Genomic DNA, 18,556 nt, shown 5'->3' with positions numbered 1-18,556 from the left:
ACCCAAATCTGAGCACATGGGCCTACAACATTTCCGCCTCCACTGGGAATGCAGCCGCCACAGCCGGGATTTAAGCCCGCGACCTGCAGGTCAGCAGCTGAGTACCTTAGCCACTAGACCACCGCGGCGGGGTACCGAATCAACAAGACTCTTTGCGGCGGCCACATGTGAGGGGAAGGGATACATATCGTTAAATGAAAACAAGGGCGGCACACGTAGCACTCAAATAGTGGTTCGCGATTAGATTGCGATGTCATAAATAGGGCACGTGCCCGAGAAGTTGAGCGGTTGGCGTCTGTCAACGCGTCATATTCTAGATGTGATTCGACAGAGTTTCTGTGTACTGCGCATAATCCAGGCGGTCTGGTAGAAGGCAAATTTCTGTGATGGTGGTTTCATTTAATAGACCCCCTTCCTTTCGTCTTCATTGCATTGGCAACGCGTGTCTTTGTACATTAAATTCTGTTAACATTCAAGAATTTAAATGGTAGTAAGCACGCTTCGCTTGTCTCGATTCTTGGACATGCGAAGCTGCATGCTCAACACGTTTTGAGAAAGTGCGGCTCTTGAAAAAGGTTGTTTTGGTCATAGTATGGTACCGCATATAGTGCGAAGATTCGGGACTCCCGTGACTTACATTATAAGCGGTCTGTACTGTATAACAAAAGAGGAAAACATCTGGCTTGTTGAGCTGGTTGACCAATCGCTTTTTAAGATACTACTGCCTGTGATCATAAAAAAACTGTTTAGTATATTTCAAATCTGTTGCATAAAAGCTGCTTGGCCATTGCAGAGCCTTTTGGATACAGGGCAGTAGGTGTATCAGCCCAAGAGTGAGGAATGCCTTGAAGCGTCATCCAACCATAACAATAGTCCCTATGTTTGCCATAAAATGACCAAGCAGAACATTTCTCGATTGTGAATTCTAAAGTTGGCTGGGTCGCCTTTTGTCACTGCAGCAACGTCTCACAGCTGTGTCAGTGTTCACCCAGCAGCGCGCATGCCGGCCATTTATAATATTGGCAAATGCAGTTATTTGGGTGCCCCATTTACCATATGTCCCATTTTCCAGGTGCCCCATCTTTACAAATAAATGTGTAGTAACGTCAATCTTCAGAGGAGTTTGAGTATCCGATTTTTCGAATTTCCTCCTGTGTGTTCGAAACTACATTAATTACAGCCCCACCTTAGTTACATCTATTATCTCGTACGCTTGAATCGGCGCTTTCGCAAGTTCCCGTGTTTGCTGTCGTAGCAATGTTCGCAAATCAACTTTACCTCTATGCTTAAATCATGTGGGGTGAAGTCGACCAAAAATCTGAAGGGGCTACTATGAAGGCACAGTGCGGTGATGCCTTTACGGATAAGCAGCGCTGATGCGCAGAGGCGTGTTAGCAACAGGCAGCACATTTGCCAGTGTGACTTATCGCCGACAACCCTTAAGGATAAGCGTTAACTGCTTGTGGCTTAGCGCCGTCGTGAGCGTACTGAATGATTTTAATAGCTGACAAGCCAAATGCGCCATGCCACTGTTATTCATGCTGGTTCTTTGAACGAAACTGTTAACTATGCTGCAGAGACACACGGCCTTTACTAACAAAAGGAGCTGGGCATCACCGAGCCCTTGTGCGGTCTGGAGCGAAGCACACTGTCACGACAAACTTGTGCGTACTGTACAGCAACGCTCCGGCAGTGACAGCGTCAGATTACTACGCATTGTGCAACACACAACTAGCAACAATCGGCTTCACACGGCAGCCAATTCTGCGAGTGGACGAAGATTTTATGTACGTGCACTCAGACATCAGGAAAAGCCGTACAAGTCATCCACTTTTTGATTCTGCGCTTTGCAGGTATCGCCAGTATTCATTACAGGACGTGATTTGGCAACAGGCATTTGTATGTAGTTAATTCAGAATGCATTCATGAGAACCTGGGCGTGCGCCAAAATACTTAAAATAAGTGTACTGGGAGGCATCAAAGCTATTTCAGACGTGGCTGCGGCGCCCCAGTCAAGCCCCTATCAACAGTTGCCTGAACGCTTCGGCAGCTTGAACAATGAGTCTCCGTACTGTTATCGTTTTGGTTCCCGCCAACATCATGCCTTATCGTCCTCCTGGGCAAGGTTCTGTTTGGCGTTGCATTAGTCGGTTGCCAGACTTGGAAGTATTTGCCCCTGAAGTTCTGGCTTTTTCATAGGGTTCCTGTGTAATCCACTGTGTCTGTGCGGTCTGGTGACAAGGTTGTTTTATTTAGCAACCCGTGTGCGTTACAGAAGTGTGAGCCCCCCTTTTTCGCTGTACGTTCCATTGTAATATTGACAGATCGGACTCGAAGTATGGAACCCACGCGCCATGACGGATTTACTGCGGGAGCTGAACGGCGTTGTGAAACTCCGAACACAGTGTGGGCAGCATACATTGTTGATGCCGAAGTATGAATACTTTTGCTGCTGGGTGTAGCTGTCTGTAGCAGTGCGGTGACCTAGGCAACTCGAGCTTATCACGAACGCTAGCAAAATACTGACAACCACGAAGTGGCACGTATGTTGCTGGCACCCTAGTGATACGGGTACAACCCGCATGCTCGCAAAATACTGAGAACACTGAAGCGGCACGTAGGTTACTAGCATTCTAGTAACACAGGCACACCACGTACACTTGAAAGCAGCGAGAGCCGATGAAAAAACGTTACAGGAAACCTTTAACTGTACGAGAAAGCATAGCCGCCAGATTCGGCGGATGTCTGGCAACACTGGTCTACCAAGTCTGGCAATGACTTATGTATTGCCAAACAGAACCTTGCTGTCATCCTGTCCTGCACAAGGTCAGCACTGTTTTCCCTTATCGCATTGGGTACATCCGCTCTAGTGTTTGCAACAGGCGACAGCGTCATTCCACGGCTTCCGTTCGAGAAGTTGACAGCCAGGACTTGCCTGGTGATGCGGAAGGGTTAAACCTTCTTACCATGGCCGGTCCTGCACGATCCAGCGTTTTCGTCCATATTTTCATCGCCGGCAAGTCTTTGAAGTTTCTTGCTGACTCAGAATTGTCTGTTTCCATTCTGGAAGAGAGCATTTCCAAGCAAAATATTGATAACGAGTTGCTTCTTTCCACCACCCGAGTGAAGCTGCTTGATTACTCCAAGCACTGCATTCTTGTGCTTGGTTGTTTTTTCATGAAAGTCACGTTCAAGGGACACCCAGCCTATCTCCTGTTTTACGTCGTGATGCAACGTACATCCATCCTCGAAATGAATGCTATCAGTTTTGCACTTGCACATTGAAGGTTCGTCTCTACATTGCTTCGAGACCTCGGCCATGCCAGAGACACTGGATGCTGCTGAGCTTTCAGGCTCGTGCCAAGTTTTACCAGCTAACCACCTTCCGAAGACCCTGTCCAGCAAGTTCGGCTCTCTGTGTGGCCCAGGTCTTAGGTTCGCCAAGGACTTCATTCATCGCATCAAGACTTGGCTCAAGGTGCTTCCTGTGGCATCGAAACTCCAATTTTAAGAAGTTTTGCAACAGCTTTGTAATTGGAGCAAAAAGGGATGTCATAGAGCGTACTAAAGCCTTTGAGTGGGTGTCCCCCATCATTGTAGTAAGGAAGAAGGATGGTGGCATTCGACTTTGTGTCAATCTTCAGGAACTTAACAAAGCTGTCATCGCTGATAGCTTTCCGCTTCCTCACACAGAAGAGCTCTTAAACAGCCTTGACGATACAACAATCTTCCCTAAGTTGGATCTTGCATTTGCCTACCATCAAGTTCTGCCGCAACCCCAGAATTTAGACATAACTGCATTTGCGACTCACAGCAGCCTGTTTTATTTCAAGCCCATATGCTTTGGGCTGGTGTGTGTTCCTGCAGCCGTCCAGCTGCTGATGTCGCAAATTCTCAAGGGATGTTCTGGCGTTTTGTTTTACATAGACTATTGTGTTCTGATGCACCATAGAACTTAGCCACAGTTCCCCACTGCATCAAGGCCACTGGGCTCAAGCTCAACTACAAGTGTACCTATTGTGTAAAAAAATTGTCCTTCTTGAGACACAGGGCCGCAGCCTGAAAAAGTGGATTCAATAATGCAGAACCCCCACTCCTACTGACGCTGCTGGTCTGCATTTGTTTCCCGGCTTAGTCGAGTACTACACCAAGTTTGTTCCCTGCCTTGCTGAAGCAATGGATCTGATGTGTGCACTGCTCTGCAACAATCAAGTCTTTACAAGGGGTGATGCCGTTGATGCTAGTTTCCAGAAGTCCAAGTTTTTACTGTCACTTAGCAGAGTACTGCAGATGTTTGATCCCACTCTTCCAGTGGTTGTCTCCACAAATGCGCCCGACTGTGGCCTTAGGGCTGTTCAACAAGTGAATGGGCAACATCTACGCACAGTTGCCTTTGCACCTCGCACTCTATCTTCAGCAGAGAGGAAATATGCAGTTGGTGAACGAGAAGCACTTACCTGTGTCAAGGCCAGCGAGCGTTCGCACACGTACCTTTGGGACGGCACTTCGCACTTTGTACAGACCACCAAGCCTTCATTTCCCTTCCGCGATCTCAAGGCTCAGGAAGACGTGCCCTTCACATTGCAGATTCGTCAGAACGTCTTATGTGCTATAATTATAGGTAGAGTACCACAAATGCTCGGAAAATCAAGTTGCGGATGCCCTTTTCCAGTGCCTGTTTCGCAGGAAGATGCCTCGGTCAACAAAGAGGTGGTGTCTCCCATTGCCCAACTCTGCCTCACCACAGAGCAGTTCCGGCAGTCCCTGCGTGAAGGTGCTACCTTGGAACAAGTAAAAGCTTACGTTTCACCATTTTTGGCCTCCTCACAAGTCTGTCTCAGTTGAACTGCAACCATATTTTTCTGTGCGTCAAAAACTGTCTGTGATCCACGACTTACTTTTGCGTAGAGAATGTCTCATATTCCCTCCGTCACCTACTCCATGGGTTATTTCCACTGCACATGAAGCACATCCTGGGATGTTTCGCACTAAGGCACGACTGCAATAGCAATTTTGGTGGCCTGGAATGCACGGACAAGTGAAGCTTGCTATCCCCAATTGCGTAGTTTGCTAGAATGCCGGCAAAAGTGCCAAGATTGCAGCAACACTGCTGCACACTGTTCCCCTTCCAGAGCGCTCATGGCAGAAGGTCCTCATCGATATTGTCGGTCCCATGGAAAGAGCGCCACAGGCTTGCCGGTTCGCCATCACCCTCGTAGACTACTTCTCCAAGTGGCCAAAAGTACAGTTCTGCAGCACCGTGTCCACAGACACAGTGACACACACAGTGACTCTGCCCAGCGGTCATTGAGTACCCTGGCATCTATCAGTACCCACAGCACGCGACAACGGAAGTTGCCCCAGCTCTATTGGTGCAAAAGAGGCTGCCGAGAATACATCTAGACGTCATCGGATACCCGTCCTCTTCCTTCTTCAGACACCCAGCCACCGAGCTTAGTTTGTTGCGTTACAGAGTGAAGCAAAAGCAAGACAGTAGAAAGAAGCATACAGATCTTCATCAAGCTGCATCACTGTTGGAGTTTGGGTGAACAAACCCGCTATCACCTCAAAGGAAGACCTTTCGTTTGGCAGTCCCCGTAAAGTGGTTGAATAACGCGGACCTTGCTCTTTCTGCCTTCTTATACCTTGCAGAACATACCAGAGGCTAGCACACCTGTGTCACCGTTACTGTGAAATCCGAAGCTACCACCTGCTCGTGAGGCACCTCAAGTGGCGGCTGCAGCCTATGACCATTCCTCCGACCAGCCATGCGGCTCATGATGCTGGCATGCCTGAATTGCAAGTAGGTGCACCTTTTCCAGCAGGTGCATCTGTTTCTTTCTCCACTCCTTCCTTCCTCATGGCCCTAGTCCGGGACACCATGGTTTCTTCCTCAAGGGATACTATGGCGAAGTTGCAGCAGCGTCTTGAAGGCGCTCGTGGGGTGATTGACTTTTTTGTTGCTATGCCTATTCAAATCGATCACCAGTGATCGACGTTTTGAATAACCAATTTTGGCATGTTAAATTTCTTTCTCGTGCACCTAGCACTTTCTAGTAGTTGATGTAGGCACTCAACTTTAAGAATAAATTTGAATTTGCCCGTTTTAGCAACATAGTGATCTTTGACAGACATTTGCATGAACCAATGTGTGTGTATTGTTGGAAAAGTGCGCTGGCTGGCAAACTTGACAAAACTGTGTCTCTCTCGTGATTATGCTACAGTAACATCGAAGTTATGCAATGAAAAGAACCTTTGCAAGCCAAATATCAAATTAAAGTGTCAGCTGTGCGATTTGACAGTGTTGAGCAGTAACTACTGCCGGAAATTTATGCCAGCTATTTGATAGAGCGCTGTTGCTATAAGTCAGAGAAAATTTATTTTACAAAAAACAATATGTTTAAAGGTTCGCTACATATTTATAGTATCGAGTAGGCCTTTTCAGGTAGTTTTCAGTAGCTGTGGTTTTGCTTGTACTGTTATATGAGACACAGGGTCGCATCTAGCATCACTGGTCACTCTATATGGCGTTGTCGTCAAGCGCACATAGGTGCACCCCAGAGCTGCAATACCCACGCGCTGCTCGAAAATGCCTTATAATCCCACCTGAATTGAGGGAGGACGAGCTTAGAGTTAAAGAATGACAGCGCCTCAGCTTCAAGTTTAGCGGCGAGGATGTTTTGCGTCAGCTTGAGACATCCACAGCCATTTATGAGTATGGTTTGTTCATGGCCACAAGTTGTCTACTCCGCCTCAAGTGTATAGCTACTGCCCTTTGTACACAATTCAATAGCTACTCAGACTACGCGCGAGATCAACACGTCGCTGGGGCATGGTGTGCCCAGCATTGGCTACCTATGCTTCTCCTCACAAGCCGGCCACCGGAGCATATCTTGGCCGACTAGGAGCAGCGCAAAATGTTTCATAGTTGTGCACGATATTGCCTTTTTGTACAAATACTTTGTGCAAAACGCTGAGAACCGTGCTTGGATGCATACATTGGAACGCCAACATAAGAGGAGTGAGGTGGCTCATAGAAAGAGGTTACGGTAAACACGATAGCGAATTTCATTGGACATCTGATTTATAGAGGGATCATTTACCTTACGGGCATCCATCTGTATTGTAACACCTACAGGCTTTTATCGCAAGAAAATAAACATATACTGAGAGAAGTGTACAAGTTCACTTGTGTCTCACAAAAAACCTGGCGATGCTTCACCGTATGGGACAAGCAATGAAGCCAAACCTCGGTCCTGATTTTCTTTGTCTGTGTGAATAGAAAGACTTTCTACAATATGTATTAGTTTTATACTGCTCATGGGTCATTTATCTTCAAAATGTATATTCTGAATTTTCGTTGTTTTGAGTAGTTTTGCGCATATAGTGCTTTTATTGCACTGTTAACCAGCTCGCAAGCGAAAATTTTACACTTTTAACATTTTCACTCATCCTAAAATATTTTTGTTGCTCTACAACTTATATATTTTGGAAAGAGCATTTTATTGCGCAAAATTTGGCATGCTGCAATGCATGCCTGAGTACTTTTCAAACTGGCAAAAATGATCTTACCGAGACATAGGAAAAACAACCATTTTCGCGCAGTAACGAAAGAGTTAATGACGCCATGTTTTGCCGCAAAGCGCAGTTTATCAGCACATAACGAAGAAAGGTTCTGAGAAAGGGATTGATGTTTTGGGCTGTTGACATGACTCGAGTAGCTGCCTTCTCCTCTAGTTAGTCTTGCTTTCCAGGTTAGTCGTTTCATTGAAATTTATCTGGTGGTCAAACGTCTCGCTATGCTTGGTGGCGTGCTGCGTTCTTTGTTCAGCTTACGAACGTGATTGGCGTGTTGTTTGAGTCGTGACAGTAGGTGTTTCCTCTCACCATTATACAAACAAAGAAACTCTGCGCACGAAGTTTGATGCATGACACATGGGAGTTCAGCCTATTTTTGATTGGACTTTTCAGTGGGCGAGGAGGCGGCCCAGCATGCATGAAGGCATGTGCGCGATGCGCACCCCCTTTTTTTTTGAAGGTCCTGGCCAACACCTCGATTGTGCTTTGTATGTATGAGACTGGTAAGCATTTAAGAGGGCTGCCAATCAATGCTGATTGGTGTTTCCGTAGCTTCTGTTGCTCTGCGCGGCGGGTATTCTTTTTTGTCTGACGTCCACAATTACGCGAACCTCTCCTTCCCTGCACTCCGTGTAATTTAATTTGGTTGGAGTTAAAAGTTTCCCAGTTTAACGAAATTGTGCCAGTTTTCACTTAGTAGAACATCGGGGGTATGTGTGTAGAAACACATACACACCAGCGTTCATGCTCGTTTGCATGATCAAATTTCAAGGGTTTTCAAGGACTTTCAAGGCTATGTGTGCAAATTTTCTAGAACCACATTGTATGTTAGAAACCCAATAAACATGTGTTCAGGGTATGAAAAACACTTGAAATAAATAGAATTAATCGAAAAAGGGTAACACCACTGGTGCAGACAAGAAAAACATGGCTCCAATGATATTTTCTGGCTAGATAACTTTCAATCCATAGCTCAATCACTTTCACATTAAGTAATCACTTTCAGTATGACACAGTTGCAAACATTTATTTAAATAGGAAAAACTAAGACACACTTATTATGCAATGCCTTGTTGCTTTTTCTGAATTTTCATATCAATATCAACAATCTCCTACTGCTTGGTCTTGAAAGTTTTTTAAGGTTGTTTGAATTTATGATGCACGTCAAGTCGCTAATCTCTGCCTTTACTGCATATGAGCCTGCTGTAGCTGTCAATTTCTTAACAGCAACTTCTACAGGTTTTCCAGCTCCCTTTAATCCGCGTGCCAGCTTGAATAATCTACACGCTATTGATATATTCTGAGCACCGAGCTATTTAATCCATGTGCCAAACATTTAATCCAAGCACCAATATATTTATTCTAAGCGCCAACTCAATGAGGCTGCGTGCCAGTGAGTTTAATCTAAGTGCCACTGTTTTATTCCAATTGCCATTGACTCTAATTCAAGTGACAGTCAGTTCAATCCACGCACTAAAAACACATAGTTTGCCACTTTATACAGTATAAATGTCAGAATAATCTAAACTTGAAGCCACAGGAAGAACTTTTCTCTTGTCTGTAGACGCTAGCGCTTATAAAATGAAGTGCGCAGTGCTATTTCTCCCTAACGTCTTGGTGTCATAGCTTCAAGATAAAAAGAAACAGTATGTATTAATCGCATTTACAGGTACTAAATGTATTTCCTCTTGAGTCCATGTTAGTTAGTCTATGCTTCATCACTACTGCATTATTCCGGCTAACAATATACACCATCGCATATGCATAGATTTGTGTCCTCTGGTCAGCAGATGGCATTTGGCTACGTATTCGCTGAGGCATTCATTCGCAGTTGTTTGCCCAGCCCTGTGAGAACAACGATGACTGACAAATGACATTCATTTGTTCTTGAAATCAGAAATAACCACTTAAAACTGAACTTGCATTTATTTGGGTTCATGGGGAATTGAGTTATTTATAAAAGCATGAAAGGCGATAGTCCTGTTTTCATGTAAAAGACGACGCCAATGCTGCTGAAGCGCGTTTGCTTGAAACACGTGTTCATCGAATACAGATAATTTTGTTTGAATAATAAGGTAAAAACAAATCTAAATGTAAAATATCACTTTCGTTTTTCACGTCAGGATCATGAGTTCACATCTTATGCGCACTGAAGGACGAAAACCTGTTCGAATTATTTATAATTCGCTCTGCCCTGTGAGGGCCCCCTAATTTATTGAGCATGTACCTGCTTTTGACTCATCACTGCCCACTGCAATCTTGGTATGCATTCCGGCACTCCAATATTCATATTCGGTCTTTTGCATTACATGACCTGGCCCGGTCATGTAATTTTATACAAATCCCATTATGAGCTTTTTCGACGAACACGAAATATTTGTTGACATGTTCCTGCCTTTTCTTTGGTTGCGATTAAAATAACTCCACCCGGGCCAAGCACTCATCTACAAACTTGTACATAGGAAAGTATACGCACTCCAAACGCGGCTCAAGGGAACCGCTGCAGTAACTTTTTTGTCATGAATACTAGCGGCGAATACCAATAATAATGATTTATTCTACCTTCCAATTATTGTCTTTTATATTGTAGGAACTGCATTTCAATTCCACTGCCATTTTAAGGCCCTGTATCTATTATGCTTTTTGTGCATGGAATAAACAAACTGGCACCTGAATTGAAGTCATTGACAATTGAATTAAACAAGGTGGCACTTGGATTAAATTCACCGTCACACGGCCGAACTGAGTTGCCGCTTGGATTAAATATATTGGGGCTTGCATTCAATGTTTGGCACATTAATTAAAAGAGGTTGGCGCTCAGATTATTTCAATGGCATGCAGATTATTTAAGCTGGCACTTGGATTAAAGTGAGCGAGAAAACCTGTAGTTTCTTTTCCTTTTCTTGCACGCATTTCGGCCTCCTCTTGAACGCAACATTTACTTTTCCGTTTCTCATCCTCTTGCTGCTGCCTTTTCTGAAATTCCAGAAATGCATGGTGTTGGTTCCATGCAGAAGCTACTGATGCTCTCAAAACTTTTGTGATGGGCAGGTTACTTATGCCTCCTGCTACAATTACAGCATTGCAAAAAAATGCACTGTGATATGTGCAAAAATATTTATTTAAAAGAAATGCACATTCAAGGATTTGCAGAATTCCAGTACTTTCAAGGCTTTAAACATGAACTTTTCAAATTTAAGGGTTTCAAGGACTCGCATGAACCCTGACACACACACACGTGCATCCGCACACACACACACACACACACTAAAGAGATAATACTGTCTGTTATAACTATCTATGACCCTGTAATAGTTTAGAAATGTTTCCCGTTTCACAATCGTGCCCTATTATATGATCGCATGAGAGAGCCAAAATCTTTTCTGCAATTTATCAAAACAAAGCAAGAGCTTTGTATTTACTTTATTAAAACATTTCCTACAGCACAGTGCTTCTTTCTATGTTGGTACCATGGTCATCAGGAGATGCAAAACTGTACATGATGATTGATTCACCGTACTATTTATCACATAGTTGTGCTGCGTTCCTGGCCACTACATCCGAGGTCTCACTGAATCTCATAAGAGTGCATGTTAATAAGTGCATGTGTGGGGAGGTATGTATATGTAGTTACAAATGAAGTCGATATAACTTTGCAGGCCTATCAGCCACAGCACCCTGCTTCAGGCCATTCCTGTGAACAAGTAGCAGTGACAGCACAACTCACCCTTGGAGCACTTGGGGCAGACCCACTCCTTGTTTTCTTTCTCGAGGAGCCGTCCCTGCTGCCGTGTGACACCCACACAAGTCCCGTGAAACCAGTCCTTGCATCGGTCGCACTCTATCATAAACCTGCACATCATCCCACCACCCACATCAATCTTTTCTGCCACTCTGACTCTCTGCAAGAGTGGCCGATTAAGCGGGCAGCAATAAGGCATCCCTTACCAACCAGTTTAGATGAGGAAGACGATGAAATGCGAACCCTTCCAGCTACACTAAAAAAATTTGTGCATTGTAGCCACTATGGTAGCATATGCTACCATAGAGCTTCATAAAGAAAGCAACAGAATACCAATCAAGAAGGGTGTAAGGCAGGGGGACACAGTCTCCCCAATGCTATTTACCGCGTGCTTACAGGAGGTTTTCAGAAGCCTAGAATGGGAACAGTTAGGGATAAGAGTTAATGGAGAATACCTTAGTAACCTGCGCTTCCCCGATGACATTGCATTGCTGAGTAACTCGGGGGACGAATTGCAACTCATGATTACGGAGTTACACAGGGAGAGCAGAAAGGTGGGTCTTAAAATTAATCTGCAGAAAACGAAAGTAATGTACAACAACCTTGGAAAAAAAAACAGCGCTTCGTGATAGGTAATAGTGCACTTGAAGTTGTAAAAGACTATGTCTACTTAGGGCAGGTAATAACCGCAGAGCCTAACCACGAGATTGAAGTAACTAGAAGAATAAGAATGGGGTGGAGCACATTCGGCAAGCACTCTCAAATTATGACAGGTAGATTGCCGTTATCCCTTAAGAGGAGGGTATATAACAGCTGTATCTTGCCGGTACTTAGCTACGGAGCAGAAACCTGGAGACTCACAAAGAGGGCTCAGCTTAAATTGAGGACGACGCAGCGAGCAATGGAAAGAAAAATGGTAGGTGTAACCTTGAGAGACAAAAAGAGAGCGGAGTGGATTAGGGGACAAACGGGGGTTAAGGATATCATAGTTGAAATAAAGAAGAGGAAATGGACATGGGCCAGGCATGTAGCGCGTAGACAGGATAACCTCTAGTCATTAAGAGTAATTAACTGGATTCCTAGAGAAGGAAAGCGGGTCAGGGGGAGACAGAAGGTTAGGTGGGCAGATGAAATTAAGAAGTTTGCGGGTATAAAATGGCAGCAGCAAGCACAGGACCGAGTTAACTGCCAGAACATGGGAGAGGCCTTTGTCCTGCAGTGGACGGAGCCAGGCTGATGATGATGATGATGTAGCCACTATGAACAAGCTTACAATGACTACCCTTTTGCTTTAGAATGACATAGTTGTAAAGTTACAGGTGCATGGTGAATGCTTATTTGGCCACTGAGTTTCTCGCTTGTCATAGATACACCCCGCCCTCCCTAGTGGCACATGCCTTCCTCTGTGTCATACGCTCACCGAATTTCTGTAGTGCAGCAAAAGCTATAATTGGGTCCAGCACAGAAGCGGGCAGGCTTCTCCATGATCTGCCATCCATCCCTTACCTCAAAGCTAAGTGTTCAATAGCACACAATGGGCAAGCTCCTGTCATCCTCCCGATGGGAATGTCAGCATGAAGTAATATTTTAAGGAGGAGCACTTAGCTCAATTGTCCGGGACAGTTTTAGGCGCCTTACAAGACCTGTAGCAGCGATTTGAAATCACTGCAGGGAGTCTCCTTACAATAGGACTTTTGAGGGCCTAGTTGGTGCACACTGAGAAAAAATGAGCTAAGCACACAAGCAAAGCACACAAGGGACAAGCTCTTGTCCCTTGAGTCTTTCATGTGTGCTAAATTTTTCATATACAACTTCTTTTTATTAGTGCTCTCCTTCTACTCTGCCACAACTACCCCCATTTGTGTTCTGTGATGGCTATGTACCAGCTCTGTCATCATATGATGGTGATTACACTTGGTATTGCGGTACCGGGGGACAGAGAAAATTTACAGCATTTAATAACATCACGAAATGAGTGACAAGCATGTCCTCACAAATTCCCCAAAGATAAAACTTCACTGTCACTTTTCACCAGAGGAAAACATGCCAGCGAAAAATGCAATGCACTCATGTTTATAGGTGAACACCTTTATAATAAGAGACATGCACTAGGGAGCAATTCTCGTCTCTTGCATGAGGTGTCTTCTATGAGCAGGGTACCTACCCTGTATCCATTTTTTAATCAACACCTATTTCAGTGCAGGCACCCTGGTGCCTCTTATGCCCATTTGTCCTTACATCAGTGTCTCATATAAAAGAGTTTCCCTGCAGAGGGTATGTTACTAGATGTTGCAAAAATAATGGTGTCATGCTGTAGAGCATTTTAAGTATACCTGTACGGTTATCAGCAGATATAATGTGGTACACAATGCTGTGACGTAGAACGCTAGAGGCTCGCACTGTTCCATATGACCTAAAGAAGAAAGAGGGGCAGTACAGATTATATTGCTGGGTTTATGAAGGCCTTATGCTTAGTTCGAGTTCGTCAACTTTTGGTGCTGTAATCAAGCTTTTAACAGCTCCAGAGAACAAGATGCCTTTAATCATTTGTCCGTTGATGGTGACAAGAATAGGAAAATTATACACCTGCTGAATTAGTGGCGACTGCTCGCGGCATCACCGTCACCAGCTGTTCCGTTTCCCTGCTGTTGTGGGCTGCAAGATTCGAAATCTAATTCTGCAGCTAGCCCTAGACGACACCGCACAACAAACTGACCACTGCTAGAGCAGTTCAAGCACAGTTTACTAATTCTCGGGGCGTTTCCTTGAGACCATTTAAAAACACAAGTTGCGGAATGAGTCGATTGCCGTGGCAGTGGTGGCTTTGCTTTGTATACCCTTTTTTTTTGGCAACTTTATCTGAGCTACCTCATTATCTGAGGAGCCGCTAGACTCTATGCTGTCGGCGCCTGGACAATGTTGCATGGGCTCCTGAGATGAACGCTTTGCGTTCATTTGGCGGACAGCGTTGTGGATGGCGTTCCGTGTTCTCTTTTTGAATGCTTTCCTCTGAATCTCTGATTTGGTCAAAGCGCAGAAAGGAACTTATTATATCATCTAGCCACTTAGACGTCTTATCAAAAGCGTGCTTCTTTGCCTAGGGTGACAGTGTAGCCATGATAACTTGGTACTTTTCCCGATCATCAGAAGCAGCTTTCAGTATGCAAAGTCTGTACAAGACTCGCCTGCGCGTTGCATTGCGCCGAACATTCGCTACTTAGATGTTACGTTGGAGTCCATGTTATAACGTCAGCGGAACGCTGCCTTCATGTCAGACCAAGTACTCATATCAGCTACCTTCGTGTGGTGACGCATCCATGTAAAACCTTTTCCTGAAAGCATAAAAACAATGTCCGGTACGGTGACCTCATCAGGATCGCTAAAGGTTCTGAACCAATATTCAATTTGGTGAAACCAGACATTTAGGTCCTTCCCCCGAGATGTGCTAATGCTGCGAAACTTGAAAGACGGTTGCGAGCCTCTTCACTGTTAGACCTGCACACGGGATTATCGCTTCTGGTTTGTCTTTGTTGGTTTCTCGAGCCACTTTTGAGATTCATCGTTGTACTGCTCTTATCTGCACTCGCGCTTGATTCGGCATCAGAATCTTCATACGTTAATAACTCCAAACGCTCGATGTGTTCTACTAGTGGAGCAAGCAAGTTGCAAAAGAAGTCATGACTTGCCTTCAGCTGCGAGTCAAGATGTGGCTTCGGTGTGTTGTCCTCTTTAGCAGCGCTGTGGTCCTTAAGAAGCCTCAATTTCAGACCCTCCAATTAGCACCGGAGCTGATCCCACTCAGTCTCTCGGACACAGCCGACCTGTAACTGTCTTTTTAGTTCCCTCTGAGCTATTGGGTGCCAAATGTGACGTCTCGTTGTAGCCGTCTGATTAACTGAGTTCCGAGGTGGCCTAAGAATAACGTCCACACACATTTGAAAACAAGAAGGGACTGCCAGACCCTTTTCTTTATTCGAAGCTGCTCGAGCGCATGCGAGCTCGGTGCCGATCTACTTCGTTTTCCTCACGCGAAGGCGCGAGACATGCACTGAGCATCGTCTGCTATCGCTCGTCACAATAGGCAAACCCAAAATGACTAGCTCAGTCCAATCCATTGCTACCCCTAGCCGCTAGCCAATATGAGGTCAATGGAATGTTGTTGCATTTCGCCGCCTTGCAACGTCCTTTGCTGTGTTGACGTCTAGTCGAGTCCTCCGTCATTGACGGGCTCCACCACTTTTTCAGGTCTCCGTTGATTGCTCCTGTCTCACAAACCACTTGTCCTTATTGCCTGTGTCCCAGTCCTCATCTCAATTCAACCCCGCTAGGCCCAGCTCGTCAGGGACTCCCCTGCTGACGTGTGCACTCAGCTGACTGGTGTGGGCTGCTCCCTTCCTAGCGTAAAGTGGGATAGCTGCAACTCCACTAGGAACTGCTGGGCAGAATGCGGCGAGTGCGGGCAGCCTGACTCGGGAGCATTTTTTATGACGACTGCCACTGCCCAAGCCTGTTTACGCTTACATCTTCCAGAGCTAGGTGGTTATGCTGCTCCTGTCACCGTAGCGACACTCATTTTCCACATCTTTGCAGCTCAAAGCCCCAACGCACAGGGCCAGCTCATCCTCTAGAATTTCTCTGCTCCGCTCAGGTAGCATGCCATAAGCCTTTTTCCGACCACACTCCTGGGTCTATGTGACTGGGGCTCATGCTCTCAGGTGACTTTTTTCTCCTCGTGCACCGTCACCATGCTTCTACATTTGGAAAGTGCCTCGTGCCTTTCCTTCACTCATCGCAAATCTACTTCATGCTTTTCGGTGAGCTGAACAAGTTTCGTGGCAGAATAAATTCAAGCAAAACTGTGTAATAAAGTGTGCCTCCAAAAACACCTCTGATATTACTGAGAAATTTGTACAGAAACTCTCATTATAACATTTTTTAAACATGACAGCAGGCGATGCACGCGAATATGATAGATTGATATGTGGTGTTTAACGTCCCAAAACCACCATATAGTTATGCGAGACGCCATAGTGGAGGGCTCCGGAAATTTAGGCCACCTGTGGTTCTTTAGCGTGGACCATCTGAGCACACGGGCCTACAGCATTATTGCCTCCACCGAAAATGCAGCCGCCGTAGCCGGGATTTACTGCTGCGGAGATGCGTGCGAATATGCACAGCTAGCAATGTAAGAAGTGTGTTTACCTTATTTACAATTTCGCACATATTTATCTACTGAATGTGCAACCCAACATTGATTTACTTATTATAATATGTTAGCACTCCCCTACTATAACAAAAACAAATTAAAAGGCCACCAAAGCGCAAAAAAGTGCACCATTTGCCAAGTGTGAACTTCCCTGTACCGTTTCTCTCAGGACGATCATCTGAATGACCACCATGCTAAATGTACAGTCGCACCACCTATATGTCATGAAAGTTGCAAAATCACGTAAATCAACGGAATGCTGGTTAAAGGCACCACTCCAGGTGCTGAAGCGGTTTTTGTGTGGTCAGTTATCTAAATTCAAAGTAGACACTGATAGTTCAAAATGTTTACGAGCAGTTTCATGATACTTCGAGACAGCGTGCGCCAAGAACTGCGCTCCTCTAGCGATGCAGCCTCCCACCCTTCCTAAAACGAAGCAATGTATGCTATACCACGGCGTTTATTTTTTATTGTCAGCTATTGACGCTACGAAGTGAGGGGCGGACGTGTAACATGGCATGGCTGTTTCATAGTGGGCCTTCCAACACAAGGGCCATCAGCGATGGGTCTACTACTGAAAGCTACATGCATTAAATCTTAATTGCGGTTGCTCTGACCAGGAGGCATGCTTTTAAATAAGATTTTTTTTTTTAAGAGAGCATGAAAAAAATTTCAATTCAAACCCTAGCATCCATGAGCTTAAAAGGATAGAGTCTTTTGGGGGCATTTACCACAAGTGCAATTACTAACATTCATGGGCTGGTGGAAGGAACTGCGAAAAAGTATTAAGATCTATAGGTAAAGTATGTCTGAAAAAAAGTGTCAACCTGTTCCCACCGTCAACGTGTTCTGTGAAGGCGAAGCACCAAAAATTCTATCTCGATGTCCAGAAGTAGACTTTTCAGACATTGTAGCAGCACGCGTGCAGTTATTCAGGAAAGTTGTCTTAATTACGTGCAGAGCAGCTCTTCAAACGAGCTATCAGGAGCACTCCTGCAATGGGCAACGTCCGCCAACGAACCACCTCAAGTGTCACACGCTAGCAGTTGCGACTTTGGTGGCACCAAGAATAAACTGGACATGTCTTGACGTGCTGACATGGCTATTGCCAGTGATAGACGCTCCCACATCAGACTTTGGTGCAGTATGCCAAAAATTCCATTGATACTAGCAGGATGGAGCAGTAAATCTAATTTGGCACATTTGGCAACCGTGTGGAACCACTGCTATCATCTTTAAAACGTCAGGGAGTTCTTAGGGGCTCTTTAAACATACGTATTGTTCAAAAACGCAGAAAGCACCAAGACGGTTTCGGTGAGCATTGTGACAATGATGATGCAATTGTACCATCTTGGGAGTGGCACAAAATGCAAGAGGCATGTACGTATACTGCAAAGACACCAACTTTCACTATCTCTTTCCCAACTGTCTCTTTCTGCCCTTCACTTGACAGGTGGAAATCTCCGAAATGCATGAAACATTTGAATTCAAGTAAAGGCTAATTATATTACGTAGCTCCAGAATTCTTTGTTGACTTAATGAACTTAAAATACTCAATGTGCTAATTTACATCCTATTCCCAAATTCATCATCTCAATTTTATTACGAAGTTCCAGTTTTTTCAGCAGAGCTTCACAGCTGGCTTGATAGACAAACACATTCAAAGCTATAGGAGCACCTGAGAAATTCTGTTTCCTATACTGACAGGCACAACCTAACCACATGCAACGCCATTCATTGCTATCTGTTGCAACAGCGATGCAGTGACTAGCACACTTGGCTATGAAGTGGTAGCCATGCTAGCGACGCAGATGTACAAAGCTTTAAATAAAACTTAGAGGAAGACATACTCTAACATTTTCATGACAAAACTTTCTCATTGTTTTTCTGGGTCATCTTTATTGTAATGGTTCAGGCATATTTATTTTCTTCTTTAGCAAGGCATATTTGTCATGATTTTATCTCAAGAGCGCTTGCACTTGATGATCTTGGGAGAGAGACGCGAGGTGGAGGTAACATGGCAAACCAAT

At 44.9% G+C, this 18,556-nt stretch overlaps 1 protein-coding gene across 4 annotated transcripts in view; it reads right to left on the bottom strand.

Annotated features, from left to right (window-relative positions):
* Nucleotides 1-18,556, bottom strand: part of pps (protein partner of snf) — a 385,339-nt gene that overhangs the window by 215,846 nt on the left and 150,937 nt on the right. For all 4 annotated transcript variants that reach the window (XM_075886389.1, XM_075886390.1, XM_075886391.1 and 1 more), the window contains one exon: nucleotides 11,306-11,430. In XM_075886389.1, the coding sequence (XP_075742504.1) occupies nucleotides 11,306-11,430 (125 nt within the window). The remainder of the gene's footprint in view (nucleotides 1-11,305; nucleotides 11,431-18,556) is intronic.

Source organism: Rhipicephalus microplus, chromosome 2, assembly GCF_043290135.1.
Source record: "Rhipicephalus microplus isolate Deutch F79 chromosome 2, USDA_Rmic, whole genome shotgun sequence".
NCBI lineage: Eukaryota > Metazoa > Arthropoda > Arachnida > Ixodida > Ixodidae > Rhipicephalus > Rhipicephalus microplus.
This window is presented reverse-complemented; position numbering and strand designations above follow the sequence as displayed.